Source organism: Sorex fumeus, unplaced genomic scaffold (genome assembly GCF_029834395.1).
Source record: "Sorex fumeus unplaced genomic scaffold, SorFum_2.1 ptg000029l, whole genome shotgun sequence".
NCBI classification, from domain to species: Eukaryota; Metazoa; Chordata; class Mammalia; order Eulipotyphla; family Soricidae; genus Sorex; species Sorex fumeus.
The window spans coordinates 8479946-8493088 of record NW_026606086.1 but is presented as its reverse complement, the minus strand read 5'-3'; the positions used below and the strand labels follow the sequence as shown (position 1 = coordinate 8493088).

At 50.4% G+C, this 13143-nt stretch overlaps 1 protein-coding gene across 2 annotated transcripts in view; it reads right to left on the bottom strand.

Annotated features, from left to right (window-relative positions):
* The window catches only part of WDR33 (WD repeat domain 33), a 108656-nt gene that overhangs the window by 10233 nt on the left and 85280 nt on the right, over window positions 1-13143 (bottom strand). For both annotated transcript variants that reach the window (XM_056115453.1, XM_056115454.1), the window contains 6 exons: window positions 12871-12965; window positions 12527-12613; window positions 11662-11801; window positions 10895-11047; window positions 7322-8392; window positions 3986-4094 (listed from right to left, as the gene is read on the bottom strand). In XM_056115453.1, coding sequence (XP_055971428.1) covers window positions 3986-4094; window positions 7322-8392; window positions 10895-11047; window positions 11662-11801; window positions 12527-12613; window positions 12871-12965 — 1655 coding nt within the window. The remainder of the gene's footprint in view (window positions 1-3985; window positions 4095-7321; window positions 8393-10894; window positions 11048-11661; window positions 11802-12526; window positions 12614-12870; window positions 12966-13143) is intronic.

Below are 13143 nucleotides of genomic sequence, written 5' to 3'. Positions count from 1 at the left end.
ATGGGATGCTGAGTGCAAGGTTGGCTGAGTGCAAGGCAAACACCCTACCCGCATACTGCTCCAGCCCCTGATCTAATTTTGAGAGGAAGATTTTTTTTCTGATCATTTCTATGAAAGAAACAGAAAGAAATTCCTCATCTACAATGCTATCACCATTGTTTGCGGTGGTTCGAAACCCATCAAAGGTAAATACCTGAATGAATACATGTAAGGTACTTAAAGAATGGATAAAAGTGAAAAGAGGCAATGGAATTTGAGATGGTTAACTTTGCTTACTTCCTAACTCAAAAGGGATTTACCTTTCAAATTGAAAGAACTGCAACTAGCTAGAAACATCCCTATTTTATAATTAACAAACGATTTACATGGAACCTTTTTTAAAAGGAAGCCATGGGACGCTCTTGCTTCTAAAACAACAGATGTTTAAAAATGAGATTCTGGGGCCAGAGCAATAGTACAGCAAGTAGGACACTTGTCTTGTGCATGGCCGACCCAGGTTTGCTCCCCGGCACCCCACAGGGTCCCCAGAGCTCACCAGGAGTGACCCCAGAGCACCCCTGGATGTGGCCCCCAAACAAAAGCCAACAAAAAAAAGAGATTCCCAGCTCATGCCTTTCACTGCATTTTCCTTGCAGCAAGACACACGTGTCCTTCCTTCCCTCGTAGCCGACAGTCACCAGTGTGGCCCTCCTCATCTCTCCTCACCCTTCAACAGGAACAAAACCTTGAACATCTCTGGTCTAACATCACCACGCTGTGGGCTGGAGGGAGAGCACAGCGGGCAGAGCACTTGCCGTACACGTGGCTCACCTGGGCTGGACTCCTGATACCACACTGTCCCTGAGCGAAGGGCCAGGAGCAGACCCCGCATGTGTGTCTGGGTGTGGCCCCCACACAAAAAAAACCTGCCACACTAGATGCCACACTAGATGTCCACCCTTCTCGGAATCTCTGCCTCCTCTTCTTTCCGCCAGGAACTCAATCCTCTCTGGTGAGGAGAGAATCTCTTTTCTCAGTTTGCACACGCCCTAGATCACCTCCTGCCGACAGAGCCTGCTCCTCAGGCTGTCCCTGCAGCTAACAGCTTCGTCTTCGACTTGAGTTGCTGGGCTCTGAGGTCGTGTCAGCCCTTTCACTGGGCCGTGCCATGCACTCTGACCCTCCCCTTACTTGTGCGAGTGCCCTGCTTCTCCCAACCACCTGGCCCCAAAAATCAGAAGGAATACACCCCCTACTGCGGTGGGACAGCATGTGGAGGAGGGCCTGGCCACCTTCTTGACTCTCCCTTCTTTCTGGTCCCAGGAGGCAGACATGGAGAGACGGGGTGTGCGGGAGTGGGGAGGATGAGAGGGAGGAGAGGTGGCTGGCACACTCGGGCCAGGAAGACACTGGGCTGTCTCGAGCATGTACCCTGGGGAAAAGACTCGTGCCACAGAGCCCAAAATGTAAAGATGACTCCTCAGGAGTAGGAGGATGCTTAGGGGAGGGGGGCCGTACCTGGCTGCTCAGGGCTTTGTGCTCAGGCAACCATACAGTCAGTGCGGGAGACTGAGTGCGGGATGCCATGCGCATGCAAGGCACCTTAAACCCTGGACTATTTCTCTAGCCTTCAAGATGAGTTCCCAGTGCTTTCCTTGGCAATCACATCTATATGAAAGAAACACTCTCCTAATTTCCTGACTGCTCCTTTTCCTACCTCCAATAACACACAAACTTTAAGTATTTAGATTCCCATGCACCAAGGCTAACAAGTACTTCTCTCTCTCTCTCTCTCTCTCTCTCTCTCTCTGCAATTCCCCATGATGCTCAGGGGGCTATTCCTGGCTGGGTTTGGGGGACCACTTAGGAATCCGGGGATGGAACCCAGTTCAGCCACATGCAAGGCATGTGCCTTACCCACTATACTATCATTCCAGCCCCATGAGTACCTTTCTTTCCTTTTTTTTTCCCCGTGGGGGGGGGGGGGGGAGTCAAAACACGATTTACTCCCGCTCATGTTAAGGTTTCAGGCATCCAGTTATCCAACACAGCATCCTCCAGAGCGTAGGCTCCCCTCCACCACTGCCCACAGTGCCCCGCCCCAGAGAGCTTGGTTGTGTAGGACTGTGGCCATTTGTTATTCCCTTACATACTTCCTCCTGTTACATATACATCTGCGAAAGATCATCCCGCAACAAGCACTATTCTTAATCTAGTCAAACGGGGATGAGACCCTAACATGTGCAAATGGGTTCAGGGGTTCAATTAAGAATGAGTGCATCTGGGGCCCGGGCAATAGCACAGCTGGTAGGGCGTTCGCCTTGCATGCGGCCAACCCAGGTCCGATCCCCAGCATCCCATATGGTCCCCCGAGTACCGCCGGGAGAAATTCCTGAATGCAGAGCCAAGAGTAACCCCTGAGCAGTGCCAGATGTGACCCAAAAAGCAAAAAAAAAAAAAAAAAAGGTACAAGAATGCACTGGCTGCAGCATGGCCACGCCCTCCCCCCCCCCCCCCCGCAACACCCTATCTCTGCCAACAAGCCTCCTAGTCCTGCTCCACTAGCTCCAGAGGTGCAAGAACAAGGGCCTGTCACTCCCTCAACTATTGGGCCTAATGCTTCTTCCCAAACCAGACTCATCAAAAACCATTTTTCTCCTCTAATTTATCTAGACACTGGGACTGACAGTACTATACTAACGAAACTCGAGGAATACAATGTTCCGGCACCCTCCGCACCCGCCCCCCCCAGGATCTTCCCACGGGGTTGCCCAATGACCAGCCAGCGAAACCCCGAGGCCATCCCTCAGGGTCTGTCAACGCTGACCACTGCTGCTTCCTGTGCTGTTTCTCTCCACCCCACACGTGACAGTGATGGCTCTGCATCTGTCGCGCTCCCTCTGATGATATAGACAGCAAACTGCAGGGATCCACGGCTTTCCTTACAGCTAAATACCAGGATCAACCAAACCAAGAGAGCCTCACAATCAAATACTGATACGTGGTGGGATCAAGAAGCTCCCATCTGGGGCTGGAAAGATATTACAGCGGGTAGGGCGTTTGCCTTGCACGCGACTGACCTGGGTTCGATCCCCAGCATCCCATATGGTCCCCCGAGCACCGCCAGGAGTAACTCCTGAGTGCAGAGCCAGGAGGAACCCCTGAGCACCACAGGGTGTGATGCAAAAAAAAAAAAAAAAAAAAAGCTCTCTTCTAATTCTTTGATCACTCCCTTCCCTTTAATAATATAAGCACTTCCCTTAATCTGATAAAATGGGATGAGAAAACGAAAATGTACCACAGGGTGCTATGGGCTTAGTCAATGAAAAATGAGCAAGTAGTCTTCCGGAGATACTCTCCATGCAGTCCACTGCTTGTCTCTCTCCAAATTCTACAGCACACCATAACATCTAAAGAATCCAGGGGCTGGAGCAATAGCACAGCGGGTAGGGCGTTTGCCTTGCATGCGTCTGACCCGGGTTCGATTCCCAGCATCCCATATGGTCCCCCGAGCACCGCCAGGAGTAATTCCTGAGTGCAGAGCCAGGAGTGAACCCTGTGCATCGCTGGGTGTGACCCAAAAAGAAAAAGAAAAAAAATTCAATACTTGACACAAGTTGTTGGGGAGCAGAAAGATTCAGTTAATAAGCCTGAATTCTTCCTGCTGTCAAAACGAGCCCTTCCATTCTTTGAGAGGCTGACACCATGCCCTTGCACACAGTGAGCACAAGAACTGCCTCCTCTGCCAAGGAACGCCAAGGATGACACAGGACGGGGCCTTAAAGCGAGGGACTGTCAGGCACCCTCTTGGGAGTCGGTCGTCTGGCTAACCTAGAGCAAATCTATGAGATCCACGTAAGACAAAGTTATTAACTGAAATAACTGCCCTCAATTTTTCTGGAGACTAAAAATACCATTTTAGCAAATACTCACCCACAGAACTATTTGCTGTAAGATTTATGTAAAAGTGGAATGCAATCTCTCATTAGGGCAAGCAGCTATTTACCTTTGTTCGGGCCAGGTCCTTGTCCGGGGTTAAGAGGGGGGATGCGCCCTTGTGATCCCTGCTGCCCCAGTCCCGGTATCAAGGGTGGGGGGCCTGTGTTCTGTCCTTCCTGAAAAGACAGTGTGAAAGCAAGGAAAGTCGGACACCTGCTTACTACGTAACAAGACAAAAGACACCAAGTTACCCCTTAAGGAGCCAGCAATAAATGACAAATGTATTCAAGTTGACCAGAAATTGGGGAAAAGAAATACTTTCTCTTCCCATAACACTCAGTGACTGAGTGTTATCTGCTTATGGCTTACTTAGGCCAGATCTTTTCTTGTAAAGCCTGACTGGAACTATATAAAAAGCAGTGATCACCATCACCACAAACTCTGCACAGATGAGCAATTTCTTGTTTTCTGGGCCACACCTGGCAGTGTTCAGAGCTTCGTCCTGGCTCTATGCTCAGGGATGATTCCTGGCAGGCTCGGGGGGACGATATGTGATGCTGGTGATTGTACCTGAGTTGGCCCCATGCAAGGCAAGCACTTTACTTACTGTCCTACTCAGGCTGCCCAGAAGAGCAACTTCTGACCCAGGGAAAGCCCTGGAAATCTCTCCAGCTAAGTCAGCTCGATTTTATACCCAGAATTTCCCAAAACCCTACGTGTTCTTTTCCAACTAGATGACGGGCCTAAATATCCAACACCCAATGAGGGCTTTGATTTTATCAAGTCGTTAAGATTTTTTTATACACAAACAGCACAGTGGGGAGGGCGTTTGCCTTGCATATAGCTGACCCGGGTTCAATCCCTGGCATCTCATATGGTCCCTCAAGCCCCACCAGGAGTGATTCCTGAGTGCAGAGCCAGGAGTAACCCTGAGCATCACTGCGTGTGACCCAAAAAGCCAAAAAAAAAAAAAAAGGAGCAAAAGGTTTGGTTACTTCTGAGGACATTTTACATCTCAAAAGTGATGAAATACAAATCTTTGCTCCTATTTTTAACAAACTGAAACCTGACTTCCTGCACTCTGACCAGACCAGCCTTCTAATCCTGTTGTTTCAGTAGATGGAATCACTGTGCACAGGTTAAAGTGACTGGAGGAATATGCTGATAAGGTTGGGAAAGAGGCCCAGGGGACGCCCAGGCCTCACATGCATGGCCCTGGATCAATCCCTGGCACCAAGCACCATCAGAAGTGTCCCCACCACTGCTGGGCATCACAGTGCACCAAGCCCTCCCACGAAAAACAAAAAAGGAAAGAAAGAAAAAAAAAGAATTGTTTGGGTTAATGGGACAGCAAAGCAGCACAGAAATTGCTAGTAACTGCTGGTAACTAGTGTTGTATCTCTTATCATGGCTCCCTTTCCTTAGAACAAGCTGGGATGTGAAAACAATTTTGTTATTGATGCTGTTTAAACTATTCTCATAGTAGGTTTAGTCACTGAATATATGACGTCTTATAGTTAATGCATTGATTCTGGGGTGCCTGGAAGACAATGTAGTGCTAGGGACTGAGACCACCCCCAACACACACACACCACACACACTGTCCAGTGCGGCCAACCATCTCACTGGAGCAATAGCACAGCGAGTAGGACGTTTGCCTTGCACACGGCCGACCCGGGTTCGATTCCCAGCATCCCATATGGTCCCCAGGAGCACCGCCAGGAGTGATTCCTGAGTGCAGAACCAGGAGTAACACCTATGCATCGCCGGGTGTGACCAAAAAAGCAAAAAGAAAGAAAGACACAGAGAAAAATAAACAAAATCAGAACTAGGGCTGAGCGGGAGTTTTGAGGTCTTGAGTCTCTATAACAAGGATGGAGGATCTGAGCAGCAGGTTTCATTAGAACAGAAGCTGCAGGAACTCAGTAACTCCAACACACGCCTGGGAGGTAAGTGACCAGATGCTCACACAAACACAGAGCACTTCAAGTTTTAGGTAATTCAAGATGGCAAATCTTGACTCACCTCATAAATTCTGAAAAGTAGCTAATAAAATCTGAAAAAAAACTTAAAAGTTTTCAAATGTCTTTTGTTCTCAATGTATAACAGAGTTTTACGTTCTGGAAGGTTTACATGGAGAATAACAACCAATTAATTTTACAAGTTCATATCATTGTTCTACCAGTCCAGTGGGGACAATAAAGATTCTCAAAGGTGTTTGATCAAGCCGGTTCTTTGTTTTGTGTGGGGGCCACATCCGGTGGTGCTCAGACTCACTCCTGGTTCTGCACTCAGGGATCACATCTGGCAGTGTTCGGGGGACTGTATATGGTGCCAGGGATGGAACCTGCATCAGCAGGTAAAGCAAACGCCCAGCCCACAGCCCGTTTAGCAAAACACCCTGAAGGTTTTCACTGGCGGAATCCGCAGCACGTCTCTAGCCGACAACCCGGGACTCAGCACTCCTTTGCTTGCTCACTCACCCACGTTAACAACAAGCTGGGGCAGAAACCTTCACTCACACTGCGCCTAAAAAAATGCTCTGAACTCAGATTGTTCAGAACTCAGGGAAAACGACACAAGGCAGGGCGCCGAACAGGGCTGAATCAGTTCAGACTCATGCAGTTACTCTGTGATTCAGCCTGGCAGCCTGAGCGCTCCTGAGACCGTCTCTCCCGCAGGAACTCAGCGCATGCCTGACTAGCAAAAGAAGAAAATCTCTACAGAAATGTTAGTTCTTCTACGTATGTTCATGGGTGAGATAAAAATTTGAACGGATGTCACTGAAAGAGTTGCCATTTGAGGACATCCGCACCTGAACTGGGCTATCTTTAAAAACATTTGCTGAGTTGCAAAGGGAAAGACCAGACTGTGACATCACCCGACAAGCTTCCAAAGGTGCAGACGGAAGGCAGGCAGCTGGCGGCAGGCTGGGAGACAGCGACTCCAGAGCTCAGAGCCCCGGACTGAAGAGATGCACCAGTGGGCAGGGCAGGTTTGACCCTCACCACCCCATCTGGTTACCCCAGCCCACCACGAGTGACCCCTGAGCCTGAAGTCCTGAGCATTGCTGTGTGTCCCCAAAACAAAAAAGAGGGGTGAGTGCCAGGCTCTTCCACTTCCTGACCAGGGTGGGTACTGGTCCCTTACGGGAACCCGTGAGGAGCAGGCTGGCAAGGGGATGAAGGACAGCACACGCGGCCCACACAAGTCGGATCTCTGGCACTCCATATGTGCCCTGCGCTGCTGGAAGGAATTCCTGAGTACAGAGCCAGGAGTCAGCCCTGAAGGCCACTGGATGTGGCCCCAAACCACACAGCCTGCACTGGACCATCCTTTCAGGCACGCATCCTTTCCTGCAGGGCAGCCCCGTGGAGTGCCCCTCCCCAGGAGAGGCTCTTACCTGACTGAAGGGGGCCCGCGGCCCGTCACCAAGCAGGGCCGTCTTCTGCTGCGGGAACGGCATGGGCCCTTGTGGCGGGTGTGGCCCTCTGGCGGGGTTCTGCTGTCCTTGAGGCCCCGGGGGGCCCGGCATGCCGCCCTGAGGTGGAGGTCCCAGGGAGCCCTGGGGTGGTCCCTGCTGGCCTTGGACCCCCGGTGGGCCGCGCAGCTCCTGAGGCGGGCCTAGGATGGCTCCCTGGGGCGGGGGGCCCTGCATGCCCCGCATCTCCTGGGGGCCATGCCCCAGCAGGCCGCTCGGAGGGTGCGGGCCTCTCAGCTCCTGCGGCGGGTGGCCCAGCATCATGCCCTGCGGGGCAGGGCCCTGGTTCTCGCGGGGGCCTGGAGGACCCTGCATGGCTCGGGGGTTCAGTCCCATGAGTGGTCCCTGAGACACGGGGCCCTGGATCCCCTGCGCGCCTGGCCCGCCCTGGATCCCATGGGGGTGGGGCGGCCCCTGCATTCCTCGGGGGCCAGGGGGGCCCTGCATACCTTGGCCACCGGGCGGCCCCTGTGGACCCAGGTGACCCTGGGGGCCTGGTGGGCCTTGGGGGCCGATGTGACCTTGTGGCCCAGGTGGTCCCTGGGGACCCATATGACCTTGAGGCCCAGAGCCTCCCTGCGGACCCGGAGGGCCCTGCGGTCCCAGAGGGCCATGGGGGCCAGGGTGCCTCTGCATGCCTTGGGGTCCGTGCATGTCCTGCGGCCTCGGCATTCCCTGGGGTGGGCCCTGGGGCCCCTGTGGTCCCATATATCCCTGTGGCCCCCCACCTCCCTGGTGCAGTGGAGGGCCTTGTGGGCCCATTTGTCCTTGGGGTCCAGGAGGTCGGAACTGTCCCTGCGGCCCTGGAGGCCCCATCTGGGCCATGTTCATGGACATCTGCTGAGCCGGGTGGGGCTGCTGGAAGCCCTGCGGCAGGGGAGTCATGGGGCCCGGCCCCGGGAAGGGCTGGGGGCCGAGGAGAGGGGTCCCCGCGGACGGCGGCGGCTGGATCTGCTCCGCTTGCTTCTGGGCGAGTCTCTCGATCTTCAGTTGCTGGAAAAAGAAAAAGCACATTGTCAGGGAGACAGGACCTTGACAACCAGGAGTGCCACGAGGGGCTGCAGGGGTAGCCTCCAGGGGGACATGACCACTGCCTGACAGAGACTGAGAGCACAAAGGCCTGCACACTCGCTCCAGCCAAGAAATGACAGTATGACAGTCAGGCTGTCCATACCCAGCTCCGCCAGGGGTGCATGCATACAGTGCATTAGCGTTTTACCTTTCCTAGGGGTGTCAGAGACGGGAAAGAGAATGAATAAACTGCTCTAGAAGTATTTTATTGAAGAAAAAGAAGGGAATCCCAATTTATGCTAGGCTGGCTTTAGCTGTTCTGTTATAAACATCCATGTGGGGACCTGGGAAATGCTTCAGTAGCAAATGCACCTGCCTTGCGAGTGTGAAGTCTTAACTCTGGCCCCTGCATCCGGACGCCCCCGTGCACTGCACACAGTCCTGAGGACTTTGCTGTCTAGGATTCAAAACAAAACAGAGTGCTCCAATACAGGAGCACTGCCGTCAGATCTCGGCACGCGGCCGAGCCCAACTCCCTGGCCCTACCAGGCCAGGACAGTAACAACAGAAGAGAAAGGGAAGCAGGGGAAAGACTATCCCTCTCCCTGCCTATGGGAACCGGCTAAAAAACAGGATTCTTTTTTGGGGTTTGGTTTTGGGGCCACACCTCGGTACTCAGGGCACTCCTAGCTCAGTGCTGTGGGACTGAACCCAGGCTTCCGCATCACACGCTCAGCCTGCTCTCAGCCCCAGCAGGATTCTTTCAAAATACAGCTGCCTGGCCAGAGAGACAGTACAAAGGAAAATGCTTGCCTTGCACAGTGGTCAACTGATGTGCAAACCCTGCTACTCCATGCGGTCCTCCGAGCCAACCAGAGTGATTTCTGAGTGCAGAGCCAGGAGGAAGAGTCCTGAGCACCAGCAGGAGAAACCCAAAACCCAAAACAAAAAACTAGCTCCCTACATATAGTGCTTAGGCTTAAGAGATGGTGGTGGTGCTCATCTCAGAACCTACACACGTAAGCTCAGCTATCAGCCCAGCTTTACACACTCATGAATATCAGCTGGCTGCAAAAATTCAGTCTTCCAGCTGAGAACTGGGCGGGGGGGGGGGGGGGGGGGGGGGGGGGGAGGGGGGCAGAAGGGCGCCAGACTGAGTTCCTGCCCTGAAGCCGTGGCAGCCACACTCACACCACCACGGCTGCCGCCACATGAAAGACCCAATTCAAGAGCTTCATGACTAAGCACCAGAGAAATTTCAGGTACACCAGTTTCCAGGTTGAGAACTTCGGGGTCTTCTCAGAGTTGGGGCGGACAGCCATACCCCCACCCCCACCTCTGTACTTCTGGAAGCCCAGGCAGTCACATCCACAGCCCAATACTGCTGCCATGTAAACTCACTGCCCAGTTGTAGAGTCTCTGGAGCGCGTGGCCTCATTGGTGGCCTTGTGACATTTTCCAACTCTACAATACTGACAGCCCAGTAGGAGCACACCAAATTAGATGGGAATGTATCAGAGAGGCCAACTAAGCTCGATTAACTAAAACACTGACACAGAAGGCTCAACTAGCAACAACGGCTTAGTAAAGTCCCAGACAAGGACTTAATGTCCCCACAGTGAGATATAACAGTTTTAAGAAATTTTCTTTGACTGAAGTTTTTGGTTATTTTTTTTTTTTTGAGAATTCCTTAGCCATTTAGTTGTAATAAAAAATATAAATTATTTGTGGTTTTGATTTTGTTTTTTGCTTTTTGGGTCACAGTTAGCAATGTTCAGGGCTCTTTATTCCGGAATTAATCCTGGAGGCGCTCGGGGAACCATATGGGATGTCGGGATTGAACCTGGGTTAGTCATGTGCAAGGCAAATGCCCTACCCGTTATACTATCACTCCGGCCCCATAAAATAAATTATTTGAAATTATTTGGGTCTGCGAAAGGTGCAAGTTTGAGGGATGTTTGGGAAAATGGGGATAATGGTGGAAGAAAGGTTATACTACTGGTGGGACTGGGACTGGAATATTAAATGACTGAAACAAATGCATCATTAACAATTTTATAAACCAAGTGGGAAAATTTTTTTTAAAAATTGTTGTGGTGTGGGGTCCCTGATATAACTGTGTGGGAGAACACAAGCCACACATGTGTAAGACCCTAGTGCCACAGAAAATTCAAGCGCGCGCGCGCGCGCGCGCGCACACACACACACACACACACACACAGTGTATGGCTCAGACTCATCTTAAGAGACCTATTCATAAAAAGCAATCTGTAAGTCTTGGGAAAGAGCCACATAGTGTATGCACCAGGTCCATGTTAGAGGCCCTTCTCATGAAGGGCATTCTTTTTCTTGGGTCATCTCAGATCCCAAACATACATGCACACACACACAGTGTATGATTCAGGACCATCTTACAGACTTTTCTCATAAAAAGTCTTCTATGTTCCGGGGTCACCTCAGACCCCCCCGAGGAGCTTCACACACCTCCAGCAGCTGTGGATTAGTATACTGCAAAGTGGCCATTTCTTGCTCAATTTCTGCTTGTGTTTTTTTCTTCTCCTCCAATTTAATGTCCTCTTTTCTGTCATTTAGCACCTCGTTTGGGGCAGGAATTGGAACTTTGTTTTGCATCCAAGCCTTGGGAAAGAAGAGAAGAGGGAATATATTATCTTCGGTGTGAAAATTACAATGCTAGAGGGAGGAAACTCTTCAACAGAATCCAGGAGAAAACCACTGATCGTACCCTGGGCCCACTCCAGCCTGCTGAATATACGGAGGTCTGGCCAGTCATCTCTGCTTCCCCTGCTAGCTTGTGGAGGAAGGAAGATGGATAAGCACAGCACAAGGCAGAAACTCCTAGTGAGACCACGAGGTCAGAGAGAATGCAAAGCTACAGTGCGCCTCAGAAGGGCACAAGGACTAAGGAAGCAGAAGAAACTAGCACAGAGTGACCCCCACACACTTTCTCTACTCCACTCCTTCTCCTCATTCCTTTTGTAACTTGGATGAGAATAAGGTGAGAATCAAAAGATCTAAAAGATTCCCGACAAACTCAGCACTCACTATAAGGTTGTACAAATGAAAAGTATTGGCTACGAATGCCTGAATCACGTGACCAATGCTCCAAAACCTGTCTTCAGTCTAGAAACACACTCAGCAGGAGAGAACTGAGGAGAAACACTTCTGAAGGCCAGTGACCTGCAATATGGTCTCTCAGCGCACAGATGAGGATGGAATGCCCAGGGACTTACCTGCTGGAACTGAGCAGGAATAGGCTTTGCGTAGGGAACCTTTTTCTGGGGTACTTTTTTCTGATCCTTTTGCATCACCTCCTCCATTCCCCAATCTAAGCCCGGAATCGTCATTTCAATTTCATTTGATTCATCTTTCCCTGTAACCATAAAGACAAGCAGTGAGCCAGGAAAATGAACACGCCTGAGTTCCGCATCAATTAACACATTTTTTCAAAACAGAAAATTTAAATGTTATGAAGTTCACTTCAGTTTTATTAACACTTCTCAATACAATTAAAAATAAAAGTAGGGGCTGGAGCAATAGCAGCAGCGGGGAGGGCATTTGCCTTGCACGCAGCCGACCCAGGTTCGATTCCCAGCATCCCATATGGTCCCCGGAGCATTGCCAGGAGTAATTCCTGAGTTCAGAGCCGGGAGTAACCCCTGTGCATCGCCAGGTGTGGCCTCAAAAATTAAATAAATAAATAAATAACTGAAAGTAGATCTATACAAAAAAAAAAGTTTTAAGGGCATCCCAGCAGTACTCAGTGGGTCAAGGGGCCTCAGACACGGGCCTTGCTGCTCTGGGCTGAAATGCTGAGGGTCAGCCACAGCAGGGAGCCTGAGCAGCCACAGGGAACCCGGGATTCAACTTGGCTACATGCACACCAGGTATGAGGCCCACCACTATGGATCTGTTTGTCTGGGGTCACACCTGTCTGTACTCGGAGCTTACTTCTGGTTCTCTGCTCAGGGATTACTCCTAGTCGGGCATGGATGTTCCACCTGCACCCCAGGAATGGAACCCAGGTCACTGCATGCAAAGTAAGCATGCTGCATTATCTCTCTGGCCCTGCACCCCTTAAAGAGATATTTCTCTTACCCATCTGTTCTTGCTCCATAGCTAACTTTAGTTGTTCTGGTATTCCCATCCCTGGAATTACTGCCAAGCTGTTAGGTTCAAGATCATCTAGAAACAGGAAGACAGATATTGTCCAGACTTTACAAATGTAACTGTTCGATAAAATTAACTTCATTAAAATGAAATATAAAGTTATAAGTATGACCAATTGTAAAGATGAATTACATAAAATACAATCATGACGCAAATATTTAATGGTGGTAAACAAATCAAACTATTAAATTAAAATTACATTTTGATAATCATCTCAAAATCCAACAAGCTTTTACAGACTCTCACAAGGATAGGTGTGCAACAAGTCTTACCATATTCTACTCCATCCTCAGACATTCCAGGTAATAGATTTAGGTTATATCGATCCCGCATTTTGTCACCTGGTCGATTTCGGGTCCAGAATTTGCTGTCGAAACAAAATTTTTGAGAATCAAGGTAGGGAAGAGAGCAATTTTGTTGTCCTTCTATGCACCTAACCATGTATACTCCTTAGAAACACAACAGTTTTACAATGCCTTTTTCCTAAGGCATTGTAAAAATGTGAAAACATTTAATCAGAAAACAAAACAAAATTCAATACAAAG